Genomic DNA, 13616 nt, shown 5'->3' with positions numbered 1-13616 from the left:
GTCGGGTCTGTCCCCAGCCGGGACGGGACGCGGTGGCGCTGGGCTGCGCCCACGGTCCGCGGGTGGAATGGTTAAAAATAATAACTTTTAAATGTTTCCCGAGTAGCGCCGCCCTCAGCGCGACGGCCGGTGCCTGACCCTGGCTGCAGCTCGGGATCCCGCCGCGCAGGGCCCCGCCACGGCTTCAGCCCGTTAGATAAATGTCGGTGCCTGTAGCGAACTCGTGTGAGCAGCAATAGGCCTGCGGGTCACTGCAGAACTGATCCTTCTCCTGCCTCTGTCGAGTCCCCAGGCTCTGGCAGCGCTGGCAAAGAACGCGGCTGGAGCCAGCAGCCACCCCGCCCTGGCGCTGAGCATCGCGCACGCTCGCCTCGGGCGGTTGCTTGATTAATAATTGTGCCACACAGCCTTATCTTTGTGTAAGTTCGTTTAAAAATTCCTTTCTCTTCTCCTTATTTTACTGTAATACTTAAAAACTAGAGAGTGCAGCCTTGTGCTGTGGTGTGTGGGAAACCGAAAGTGAAACTGCGTGTGGTCAGTGAAATGGGTGAGTGGTCGACAGACCCCCCTTTAAAAAATTACGGTGGACTTGACAGAAGTGTTCACGTGAGTTCCTGATGGCGGCTCTGCCAGTACCTTTCCATAGCATATGGAGAAGGTATGTGGCTTAAAGCATCTTCTGATGGGTTGCTCGTGGAAAATGCTGTCTTCTTTGAGGAAAATAGGATTTTCTTCTCGACTTTAAATTTCTTCTCTTCCTCCTCTCCTTTACTTTCCCCTTTGGACACAGGAGGTTCTGTTCTTTGCCAGCCTGCTGGTATTCCGTGGCCCTTGCGCAGCTTTTCTTTGTGCAGGCTTTTTATACTTTCTTGCAACTGCTTTAATATCTTGTTCAAATGAAATCAGTTAATTTTGGAAGAGAAAAGCTGATTTTCAGTTGAAACTTTTGAGCTCTGTGCCTGAATAACATGCTGGTTGTTTTAACCTGAGTGCTGGCATCTCCCAAGTGTTATTTTTACAGGGAGTGTAACTGTCAGTTCTTCCGTCACCAGTTTGTTCTTGCGAGTGTTCTTGTGTTTCTGTTTGTTGGAACTGGGTGAGAAATGTTTCCTGAGAACAGTGGGAGAGCCTGTCTGCCCTTGGGAAAGGGGAGGAGACAGGCTGGAGGAAGGGCATTGAAGGACAGCTAACGCAAGGGGTTTTACCTGTTTCCTGGCAGCGAAATACGTGGGTGGAAAAGTTTAAACCGAGAGAGTGAGTTCAGTACTTCTGTCCAGGTGAGAAAGTAATCTGAAAGCATCTGTCTTCATCAGGTTTCTGGCTGTATGGTAGGACGTGTTTGGGCTAAAACCTATGTATGTGTCCACATTAACCCATATGAGGATAAACCTTAACCTAGGTCTTGTGGTCTTGATGGAGACTAAGCTTCACAGTGTCCCTGGTCTTTCACAGTTGAAATACAGCTTTTTATTTTCTTCCTTCTTTGCTAGGGGTGTTGAGAACTACATATGCATGGAACATTAACATGGAATCATAGAATGGTTTGGGTTGGAAGGAAGTCCAAAGATTATCTAGTCCAGTCCCCCTGCCATGGACAGAGACATCTTTCACTAGATCAGGTTGCTCAAAGCCACTGTCTGGCCTGACCTCGAACACTTCCAATGGTGGTGCACCATGTCTTCTCTGAGCAACTTGTTCCAGTGTCTCCCCACCCTCACCATAAAGAATTTCTTCCAAATGTCTAGTCTAAATCTACCCTCTTTCAGCTTAAAACCGTTGCCCCTTGTCCTGTTACTACAGGCCCTGATAAAAAGTCTCTCTCCTGTTTTTCTTATAAGCCTCTTTTAAATAGTGAAGAGCCATAATAAGGTCTTCCCAGACCTTTTCTTCTCTAGGCTGACCAACTCCAACTCTCAACCTTTCTTCATAGGAGAGGTGCTCCATCCCTCTGATCATTTTTGTGGCCCTTCTCTGGACTTGTTTTAACAGGTCCATGTCTGCCTTGTGCTGGGGACCCCAAAGCTGGATGCAGTGCTCCAGAGGTGGGGGTCTCATGAGAGTGGAGCAGAGCAGTTAACTTCCCTGAAGCTGCCTCTTTTTATGCAGCCCAGGATACCATTGGCTTTCCAGGCTGCAAATGTGCAGTGCTGACTCACGTCCTGTTTCCCACAGGGCAGCTCTCATTCCATCCCTCCCCCAGTCTGCACTGGTATTGAAGATTGCCCCAGACCAGGTGCAGGACCTTGCGCTTGGCCTTGTTGCACTTTATGAGGCTGGCGTAGGCCCACTCCTCAAGCCTGTCAGCGTTCCTTTGGATGACATCCCTTCCCTCTAGGGTATCAGCGTACCCCTTTCCTCTTACATATTCAAACCAATGCTGTATAATAGCTGGCTGCTCATTTAACAGCTTGTGAGAGAGCGGCCAACCTGCTGCATGTGGGTTGGCTCGGTACTGTTGGTCCTTCCAATAAGTCCGATGGGCACGATGCTTCCCTTTTAAATGAGAGCACAGGAAAGTAGTTGGTTGGACTTCAGGCTGGATGAATTGTTCTGGCATCCTGAAGTCTGCTGCCTGCTGTCCTTTTCTCTGAGAATCCCCCCGTCCTTATTTGTTGTGCCCTCTACACATGGGTGTCCTCGATCAGGTGTGCGTTTCATCAGAGATGGCATTGTCCCCTCACAAAGACAGGAATATCCACACGTTGGTGTGTTCAGTGACACTGGAAGAAATGGTGTCTCACTGCTTTGTAGTTCTGTATCTGTCAGGTCTGTACCCGTATGGAGCTGTGTCAGCAGTGAGAGAAATGTTTAATTCTTTTTCTTGTTAAATTGAGTGGGGCTCTCTCGAAATACCTCTATGAAAGTGCTTTGCAGGCTTCTGGGAGGCATCAGTTAATGTTTAGATCACATTAGAAGATGAGCAGGGGCATTAGCACCTCTGTTTCCTTTTACTGCTGATCGTATTCTTGCACGCCTGCTCTAGCATGAAGCTTTCTTTGCAGTACCAAAGCTACTTTCTAGCATTAAACACATGTAGAAATAACTCCTGACTTCTTGTCTGTGATCTGTTGCAAATTCTGTGCCCCTTGTTTCCCTGTGTTTGTCATCTTACTCCAGTGAAACAGAATTGTATTGTCAGTTACTAGTCTTTGCTGTGGAAAGACACCTATTCACGTTATATAGGATGCTTCTCTTGAGCACGGAGAGAAGGTTAAAGCAAAGTGCAGGTCTGTGAGCTAGTATCAAGCACCAAAAATACAATTTATGTTAAAATAATGTGCTTTGGCAGGAGATTGACCTGTATCTTAGAAGGTATAAAAAAACCCAAAACTTGTTTTCTAGTCTCCCTAGCTTTCCTCATTTGTCACTAATGCAGTTGTGAAAAATCCATTACTGACTTTGCAAAGTTGAAAGTGTCTTACTAAAGATTTACTAAGTTTTTGGATTGGAAGTTGGCTTAATTATATTAGCTGGCAAAGCAAACCATATATCCCCTTTAAATCAGAGAAGGGAATGAATGTTTTTTAATTCAGTTTCAGCCTTTTTAACTAGAGCATTTTTGTAGCAGTGAGAAGATTTATTTCATTAAGTCAGGCAAGAATTTAACAGGCTATTTCTTAAATATCACAGAAGGGTTGAGGTTAGAAGGCACCTATGGAGAGCATCTGATCCAACCCCACCCTGCTCAAGCAGAGCCACCCAGAGCCAGTTGCCCAGATGGCTTTTGAGTATCTCCAGGGATGGAGACTCCACAACCTCTCTGGGCAGCCTGTTCCAGTGCTCGGCAACCCTCACAGCAAAAAAGTGTTTCTCGATGTTCAGAGGAAACCTCCTGTGTTTCAGTTTGTGCCGCTGGTCCTGTCACTGGGCACCACTGAGAAGAGCCTGGCTCCATCCTCTTTGCACCCTCCCTTGAGGAATTTAAATACACTGATGAGATCTCCCAGAGCCTTCTCTTCTCCAGGTTGAACAGTCCCAGCTCTCCCAGCCTTTCCTCTTGGGAGAGATGCTCTGATCCCTTTGTCATCTTTGTGGCCCTTTGCTGGGCTCTCTCCAGTATGTCCATGTCTCTCTTGTACTGGGGAGCTCAGAACTGGACACAGCACTCCAGGTGTGGCCTCACCAATGCTGAGCAGAGGGGAAGGACCGTCTCTCAACCTGTTGGCAACGCTCCTCCTCATGCAGCCCAGGATACCATTCACCTTCTTTGCTACAAGGGCACATTGTAGCTCAGCTCAGCTTGGTGTCCACCCAGGACCCCCAGGGCCTTTTCTGCCAGGCTGCTTTCCAGCTGGGCACCTCCCCAGCACATACTGGTGCATGGAGTTGTTTGTCCCCAGGTAACTGGGCAGTTCCCCTTGTTGAACTTCATGACATTCCTTTCAGCACATTTCTCCAGCCTGTCGAGGTACTTCTGTATGGCGTCCAGGTAGAGATTAGAGGGTAAAAAAATAATTTATGTTGTTGTTGACATACCTGAAATTGTTTTATCCAGTGGTATTTCTTGACCTGCTTTCTGAATTGCAGTAGAACTTTATGTTTGAAGGGGGTGATTTTATTTATTTATGTGTTAATACTATTTAAATGGTCCATTATGGGAAAAATTCCAAAGGAAAATAGAGCTTTGAAGAAATAGAGCTTCAGTCATTCTGAAAACCACTGAAAGTGTGTTTACAGGCAAGGTAAGAACTTTGGTAGATTTGCCATAACCACCGTTGTGTTGGAGAAGAAACAGCACAGCACGTTTGTCTCTTTACTCCCAGCTGTGGCAAGCTGCACCGGGCCACGAGCCACGGGGGGAGAACCCTGGAGTCAGGAGGGAGGACAGCAGTGGGAACCATGAGCTGTGTTCCAGGGTGGGTGGGCAAGGAGCTGGGAGGGGAAGGGAGGGATTGCTGCAGGAGGAGGAAGAGGCACGTTCAGGGTTTGGAGAGGAACAAATAAATTACAGATGGAGCCATTTTAAGAGTGGGAAAGAAGGAAGGGCTGTAGGCGCAGTCGTAAATCCCCAGTGGAACAGCGCGGCAACGCTGCGTGAGAGTTGTGGAAAGAACAGGAATCTGGGAATGACTTGGTGAAAGTGGAATCTGGGGAAATAACTGCACAGTGGAGCCCAGACACCGTACAAAAGTAAAATAATTTTGGAATTGGGTGACTGATTTTAATGCTTCAAGGTAGCATCATAATTATGGATGGATTTATGGAACTAGGTTCAGGAGGACAAACTTTTTTATCTTATTCATAGGAGGTGGCCTCTTGTTTTTAGTGTAGGCAGATGAATTATTTATTTATTTATTGACATTTCACTTCTTACTGTAGACTTGTAATTACCATTATTAACCAGAAAAATGTTCTTCCTCTCTCTTTCCTGTAACATAATCATAAAGGACATTTGTCTGTTGTTAGCCTTTAACAAGCATCTGGGAATTATTTATGGCAGGTTGGGAAAACACAGAAGTTGACAATTCTGAAAGAGAATAGAATGGCATGAGGAGTGGCTGTGAGTCACCACGGTCTGCTCTGCTTATGAAGCCCTCTTGTGTGTATCTTAGTTTTCTGACTGCTAATGCCCAGGGAGAGGATTATGGTTTGAAGATGAAACTTAGATTGAAGTATCTGCTTTTTTGCTCCTGCTTTTTTGCTTGTTTTTATCTTTTTGTTTCATACATTTGAACAAACAGCACATTCTATTTAATTTCTTTTCTGTTTCACATAGAATAATTTATATGTAATGCATAAGGTTTGGGGTTGTGTGATTTTATTTTGTAATGCGTGTAAGGTTGTTGTTTGTTTTGTTGTTGGTTTTTTTTAATTAGCTCAATATAGAATCCACAGAGTATATGAAACACTTAATTCTGTAAACCAACCAAAATTCACTAAAAACCAAGACATTTTTAAAGATTGCTTGTGACAGTTGTCAGACACCTCTAGATTGTACTGTTTTGCATTAAATGCGTCGTTGGCTGTGTTTCAGGTGTTTAGGACACAGTTGTTAATGGAAGAATTAATGTATCAGTACCAAATAAGAAGGGCAATCTAATCTTTGAGGAAATGGCAGGATTCCTAGACAACTTCAGGTGGCCAGAGTGTGAGTGTATTGACTGGAGCGAAAGAAGAAATGCCATCGCTTCGATAGTTGCGGGTGTATTGGTAAGTTTTGAGAGGATGTGAGTCGTAACTGCGTTGACAAATTTGGAAGTATGACAAACAGTTACATTTTTGTTTCATAAAATGTGAAGGTTCTCTCTTTAACTGCACCTTAATCCAGTACATTTCTTTAACTTTTTTTTAAAGAGTAGTTCTTAGGCAGCTTTTTTACAGGTCACATAACTTTGCATTTTGTCCAGTAATTATGTCCCAGTTGTGCTATCTCTTCTTCTAAAAAGATTGAAATTCCTAGTGGATTATTTTGCATAATTAGATATGTTGGAACACCTGTGTTGTACATAGTTTGTCTCTTACATGTGCTTAGAATCCCGATTCTTGTTCTTAAAGCTGTGTTGAATTTAACTATACACTGATACTTAATTTGAATAGAAAACGTGACTGATTCCCTGATGCTCCTCTGAAAACATCACTATTAAGGTTTTTGCAGAACGTGAGTATCAAACAGATTTAGAGTCTGACTTAGAGCTAATAACTTTCTGGAATAGTTTGTACTTGTTAAAATGCAGTTAAACCAGTGGTATGTGTGAACTGTTGCCACGTTGTGTCTGCCTGTCTCTGTACCCTTCTAGCCTCATAATACTTGTCTGTTTTATCTCTAGTTTTTCACAGGTTGGTGGATAATGATAGATGCTGCAGTAGTTTACCCTAAGCCAGAACAAATGAACCACGCGTTTCATACCTGTGGGGTGTTTTCAACACTAGCTTTTTTCATGTAAGTGTGTGTATAAAGGGACTTCTTAATTAAATAAACATGAGCTATTAAACATGGTTTTTACTAGACAGTATGGCATATGAGAAAACTTTGAATCACTTGGTTATAAATTACTTACGAGTAATCTTGTCCTACCTTTTTGCATGGCAATGTGAAGGTCATTTTTCTTTCACCTGTGGCCTTTGTTTCTGATCATAGTCTGTTCAGTCATTGTTCTGTCTGTCCCCCCATCTGTTTAGGGTAAATTGCTTTTCCTGTGCACTTGAGCTGAATGCAAGACAGCAGGCAAGACAGTGGCTTTCTGTAATAAGGGCAGTTAATGACAAAACAAGGGGAAATGGATTTAAACTGGAAGAGGGGAGGTTTAGATCAGATATTAGGAAGAAGTTCTTCACTGTGAGGGTGGTGAGACACTGGCACAGGTTGCCCAAGGAAGTTGTGGATTCCCCCTCCCTGGAAGTGTTCAAGGCCAGGCTGGATGAGGCTTTGAGCAACCTGGTCTAGTGGAAGGTGTCCCTGCTCATGGCAGGGGGGTTGGAACTGGATGATCTTTAAGGTCCCTTCCAACCCAAACCATTCTATGATTCTATGATTCCTAGATCAAAATTAATGTAAAGTTGACCAGTTACTTACCTCAATACAAAATGTTTAACTGCGTTTTCTCCTGTTCTTGAATAATTTTTACAGCTGTCTCTGGCCAAAAACTTCCTCAAATGGGAGAGGTAGTAGTATTATAGCTATTGTTGTAAAGATATAAATGTGGCAAGCTTGAAGAAATAATAGCTTATATTGAATTGTTCAATATTGGCAAGAAAAGGATGCATTTGGACATGCAAGACCTTCTTAACACTTGATATCTGGAAGTTTCTGAGATTTTTGTTTTCTCAGCACTGTAACTCATTTTAAGAAAATGTATTGTTCCTCCTTACAGGACATCTCTCACTTGAATACTTATGGTATTCATGGTGAAGGAAAGCAACTTGTAATCATGACAGCACTGTGTTATTGGCTGTTACTGAAGCAGCTTTAGAAGCAGCTTTAGATATTTTTAAAAACTTTAACAGCCATAAAGTGACCAGAAAAACTTCAATCACTCACAATTCTTTCACCTTACAGATCTGTTAATGTAAAAATTTAAGTAAAACTTACAAACAAATACGGGGTTTGCTTGAAATCCAGTTGGAATCCTTCCATTAAGGGATGTGTAATAACGTGACTGTACAGAATGACAAGTCATTTTCCCAGAATTTGTTGCATCTCAAAAAAAGCTAGCTTTTTACTTACAACTTTTAATTGATTTTCTAATAATCTGAAGTATGTACGCTTTCTTTTATTCCTAGGATAAATGCTGTATCAAATGCACAGGTGAGAGGAGACAGCTACAGTGATGGATGTTTAGGAAGAACAGGTAAATTAACTCTGAAATTCATGCTGAGTTGAAAGACTGATTATTTAGATTATTTTTTTTTTCCTAGGTGGTGGTTAAATAATAATGAGAAGTTAAGGGGTAGGAGAGAACTTCTCTGAAGTTAATTTCTTTACAAAACTCTCACATGGAGATATGATAGCATATGATGTCTTTTTGCATGTCATTCCTAAATCAGCTCGAGAGAATCTTTGCATAGAAATATTTCTCCTTTCCCATGAGTGAGTAGGTTGATTCTTTTCAATGGCATCATCTTCCTTTTTCAGCAGGCAATGTCTAGCTGTGGTAGATGTTGCCCATCTGAAAATCTCCTTCTGAAGTAAACAGGGGAAGCGTTTGCTCTATGTATGCTGTTGGAATGCTGTCCTAACCTCAGAAACGCTGTAGCTTTGGCAAAGTTCCTCATCGTTAGTCCACTCCAGGTTGTGTTAAACGATGTTATAGGCATTCCCTGCAGATGAGGGGAAATTTCTGGTAGTTGTGTCTGCTCACTAAAATAAGGGGAATCCAGCTACTATGTGTGTTACTAGAGAAGGCAAATTTTGGTTTATTTTGTCCTTGATACAGTGTTTAATGCTTTCTTTTTGTGCCTTCAGCGAGACAATGTATTGGATCATAATTGGATCATCTGTTACTATGGACAGTACTCTACGTGGTTCTCAGAGGTTTTACTTTTTCCGGCAGGTGCTCGTGTCTGGCTCTTCATTGGCTTTATGTTGATGTTTGGTTCACTTATTGCTTCAATGTGGATTCTTTTTGGAGCATATGTTACACAAAGTAAGTTTGTTGATTTCCACATATAGAAAAGTACTTTTGCTGTCAGCCAAAAGACAGAAAATCCAGAAGAATGGAAGTGTGTGCTCTGTTCTTGTCAGAACCACACCATCTAGTTTTGTAGTCAGTGAATTTTACTAGGAATAGTGTTTTGAATACACCTTCCAGTACAAAATAATGTAATACTTCCTTTGTTACTTACTTTGCAGACACTAATGTTTACCCTGGATTAGCAGTGTTTTTCCAAAATGCGTTGATATTTTTCAGGTAAGTTATCTGGGCAAGTTTCCCTCCTTACAAAGGGGTATCTGACTTACGTGTTTCCATGTACATTGATACTGGAAAGTACATTCTGAAAGCTGGAGGCTGACTCCAGGCTTGGACCTTCCACAACGTGGAGTTTGCCACTCTCAATGCGGGACCTTCCATATTTAAATTTATTGCCCACCCCGACCTTTACTTGAGGAGGGTGGCATGTAAGCCAAAGGGACCTCTTGGGTCCCTAGGTAAACTGACATACAGAGAACTGATGTGATATTATTCAGTGCATAAACTGAGCAAACTATTTCTTAAACACTTTTTTTTTTTTTTTACTCTGCTATTTTTTCTACTCCCTTTGCTCCAGTGCTTAGAAACAATGTTTTATTTGCCCCTTCTCAGCCCATGAGAGACTCTTCATTCCCTTCCTTAGTCCGGTTCTTTTTGATCTCACTGAATTTACAGCTCTAGAATGTGAATGACCAAGGATATAGACAGTATTCTGAGTGAGATACTGTCTTTGGATAAGGGCAATAATGCTTTCATCTCTGCACTACACACACCTTGGCATATATCCTTACAGCACTAGGTAGGAGATCCTGTTGCCCTTTTCCTGACTATTTTGTACCGATGGCTCGATTATCTGATCAATGATGCACTTAGATTTGTTTCTACTAGATGAGCTTTCAGTTATTAAGAGTGATAATTTTTATTCTAAGAGCACGATGGTATGTTTTGTAATATTATGCTTAAATAAATTTATTTTATTTTGCTCCATATCACTAAGTACATCATATGACACTTCAAGTTTTCTTTATCTTCTGAAATCTGTTCTCGAGGTATGAACTGTGAGACAAATTACAACCTTTTTATTTAAAAAAAAAATAAGGTTTTTATGCCACCATGCACTTTAGGCAGTAACATTTGCTAAGTCCATCCGTTGCTGTAGACTCTTTTCCTTAGACCAGACCTGGGTAAATCAGCGATGCCCTTCACAATGTCCTTACCCCAAACTTTTGTTCCGATTAAATTAGATTCTCTTCCATCAGTGTTGTTCCATGATGTCTGTATTCCCTGAACCATGTGTCTCACCTGGGACTTGTGCTTCAGCCCTGGATGTTACTTCACCAGTTGTTTACTTAGTTTAACATGCTGTATGAGTAGTTCTTCTCTCTCCTTAATTCCCATGGTGTCTGGCTTGTTTTACTTATCATTGCTTGTTACTGTTGTTCTTGGTGTCAGTATCTCTCATCTCCCTCCCTCTTCATTCTCTTACGATTTAGTATGACTGTGCCCTTCTTTATCACCTGTTTGTTGACTCTAAGGAAAATATAAAGGATAATGAACAGTAAGGAAATCTGGCTTGGTTTTGTTCCCTCAATATTGCTGCTCTGTACCTCTGTGGATTGGTCCTAGAATCTCTTCAATACCAAAACTTTTTCCTTTAGAAGGGCAGGTGCTTTTACTGTGAGTCTGGCTACTTTATTACTTGAGCAGTTTTCACCTGGATCTCATAGTTTTAGCAATGCATACTAAAAGAAATCTAGGTATAAAAACCAGATAATGACTTGAATAAAAGTTAAGGTTACTGAAGGGATGTTGATTTTGCAGTGTAGACAGTATAAGCTTATAAGGTTACTATTAAAATTACCTTTTCCACCTATATATGGTCTGATTTTTAATTTTTTTTTCCTTTTAGTACTCTGATCTACAAGTTTGGAAGAACAGAAGAGTTATGGGGATGAGAGATCACATACAGCATTGTCTATTCCATAGTTGCTATGTCGTACTATGTATGTAGATATATTTACATTTATTTGTTCTTGTTTTGCTTTCTAAATTGTATGAACCGAGACAAATTACAGTTTCTGTAATAAGCTCCCTCTTTTCACAGGACAGATTTGTGAATATGTACATATGACTGTATATATCTTAAAAAGGGAATGTCAGGCTTTCTTTCTGGAACCTTCAGGCTTATTTCTTCAAATACATGGGTTTCCATCAACTCCTAAGACTTCATCTTCCAAACCTTCCCATGTGTCAGAGACTTCAGTGGAACTAGTTGTGAACGAGCAGGATAAAGCCCGTGCCCTGTAGAAGGGTTTATTCCTTTCAGGCATAGGTGAGCAAGGGCTGACAGCAAGGGCTGCCTGGGTGACCTGGAGGAGTAGTCAGCGCATGGAAGTGACCCAGCTAAGCCTGTATTTAACGGGGGGAAATTCTATTGTATGCTGAGATAAGAGCTGATTTTAAGAATTTTATATAACTGTTCAGAAAAATATAAAGTAGCTATTTTTTTGTAAAAGGTTATGAATTTTTAAACAAGGCCCTATATTAAGCAGATTCTGCATGGCAAATCAAACTGTTGTTGACTTCGGATTGCTGTAGCACAAATGACATTTGGTGGCACTACGGTCCTTGGAATTATTTTCATGCTGTTTAGTGTAATAGATGCCAATTAGTATTTAATGTATTTACTGCTATTAGAATTTAAAAAAAACCCCAAACAACCAAACACTGATGCTGGTCATACCTAAGGAATATAAAGAATAAATGAGAGTCAGACTAACGTGTTTAAAATTACACTAGCATAATTTTCTTCAGGGGAAGCTTTTTGCTGATAAATGAACGGTTATCCTGCTACCTATTACCTTTTCTGTTTAAAAGGCAAGCATTTCAAGTGGGGATATAGTAGATGTATTTATTGCTACCAGTTTTTTCTTGAAATCATTGCCAGTTTTAGAACTGCCATTTGCCCCAGTTAAAATGTTATTTATCTCCTAAATTTCATGGGCACGTTATGGGAATACTTCCATTATTGAAATCCAGTTTTGTGTAGCTGGAGTATACAGGCAGGGAGAACAGTGATGTGGTACAGCTTTGGACTGATGTGGTATATTCATCTTGCTGTTAGTGACTTCCTTATCTTATGAGTTCGATGTGGTTTTTAAAGCATTTGAATCTCATATCTAAAAACTTTCCATGTATCAGGATCGCTGACCAAATGGTATTAAACTGCAGAATGTAACTTCTGTGCATGGTTACTGTATACTGTTAGTCATCTAATTGCTCCCTTGTGGGAATCTCTCCAGTGGACAGAATATGAAGCAAATACTGCAGCTGAAATTGTGCTACTGGCTAGACTAACTTCCTCCCGAGGTCACCGTCCTGCAGTGAGTTACCACACATTGACTGGTGTTAATTGTAGCTTTGTACATAAGAAGTTGTCTGTTTGATTGTAATTTCAGAAAACTGCAATAAACTTTATGTTATGTTCTCAAAATAGTGAACTTCACAAGGTAGTTGTACGGTAGTACTCAATAGCTCATGTAGTACTGACCTTCAAGCAAGTCTTATACCAGCTAGCAAGGAAAACCAAGGTTTTTGTTTTCAGGTCTGTCAGTTTCTTGTTGAGGTGCTTGGGAAGGGTTGTTGTATCTTTTACTAAGTGGGAAACAAGTGTGGCCTGTAACTAATCACACTTACACTATCTATCTTGCTCCTGACACTTGACCAGAACAAGCTAAGGAAGCATTTGACGCTGGAAGAACTCTTAGAACGTGCTTGAATGCAAGTTCCTGGTTAAAAATCAGTTTTCTTGGGAGTTTCTTCCTGAGGTTACCTGCATTTTCTACCAGAAGCTTGCTTTCTTGCAAGCATTTCTTGACCATCCCTTCTGGTTTTAGAGAACTGGAGTGGTCATGCTGTCTATACAGCTGCTGAGAGGAGAAAAGAGGCAGCTTTGAGCATGTGTCCTCTCTTGGTAGGTGAAGCTGAGAACAGGTGTGGTTTAAGAACCATGCAGGCTTTATTCAGAGTATCCCAAATAAGTCCATCACAGGTAGTTCCAGCGCAGGCCAAGGTGGACAGGGATCGCTTGTTTTAGCTAGTGCCTTGGCCTGCCACAGCTGGCAGTTGTGAAGATAACCCTTGAGCTACTCCTAAGAAAAACTTTTTTAACTTTGGCCTATTTGTGCAACTGTAAAAATATTTAGTAACAACTGTCTTCAAGAGAAGCCTAGTGCAGGGCTTGTTCAGGAAGTTGTATGCTGTATTGCTAAATATTGGCAGGAGATGTTTTCACTGCTTCCTTATTTATGTCTTCTGTTATGCCTTTAGGTTACTCCTTTTGTGGTTCTTCCTTTGTTTACAGCACAGTATATAAAAAGAAGGTGGATGAACTTAAAAGCAGGTATTATGCAGCTTGTGGCTGACTTGAAAATTTTTTTTCCAGCCCTGAAGTATGACTAAGCCTTCAGAGAACTACATTGTCTTGGC

The 13616-nt window shown here is 41.4% G+C and overlaps 1 protein-coding gene across 1 annotated transcript; it reads left to right on the top strand.

Annotated features, from left to right (window-relative positions):
* The first annotated feature begins 5974 nt into the window (after positions 1-5974).
* On the top strand, positions 5975-11398 carry TMEM50B (transmembrane protein 50B). Its single transcript, XM_010162870.1, has 6 exons — positions 5975-6150; positions 6768-6880; positions 8221-8288; positions 8991-9083; positions 9290-9347; positions 11038-11398. The coding sequence occupies exons 1-6, from the start codon at positions 6052-6054 to the stop codon at positions 11081-11083; spliced, it is 477 nt and encodes a 158-aa protein (XP_010161172.1). The 5' UTR covers positions 5975-6051; the 3' UTR covers positions 11084-11398.
* Positions 11399-13616: the final 2218 nt, after the last annotated feature.

This window comes from Antrostomus carolinensis, unplaced genomic scaffold (assembly GCF_000700745.2).
Source record: "Antrostomus carolinensis isolate BGI_N321 unplaced genomic scaffold, ASM70074v2 scaffold42322, whole genome shotgun sequence".
NCBI lineage: Eukaryota > Metazoa > Chordata > Aves > Caprimulgiformes > Caprimulgidae > Antrostomus > Antrostomus carolinensis.
Note: the sequence above shows the minus strand (reverse complement) of the source record. Positions and strands in the feature narration are given on the sequence as shown.

Excerpts from the sequence above, each read along its gene's own strand:
- TMEM50B (XM_010162870.1), top strand. The coding sequence starts at position 6,052 with ATGGCAGGATTCCTAGACAACTTCAGGTGGCCAGAGTGTGAGTGTATT. Across the intron at positions 6,881-8,220 it reads TCAACACTAGCTTTTTTCAT|GATAAATGCTGTATCAAATG; the intron begins GTAAGTGTGTGT and ends TTTTATTCCTAG. Across the intron at positions 9,348-11,037 it reads AATGCGTTGATATTTTTCAG|TACTCTGATCTACAAGTTTG; the intron begins GTAAGTTATCTG and ends TTTTCCTTTTAG.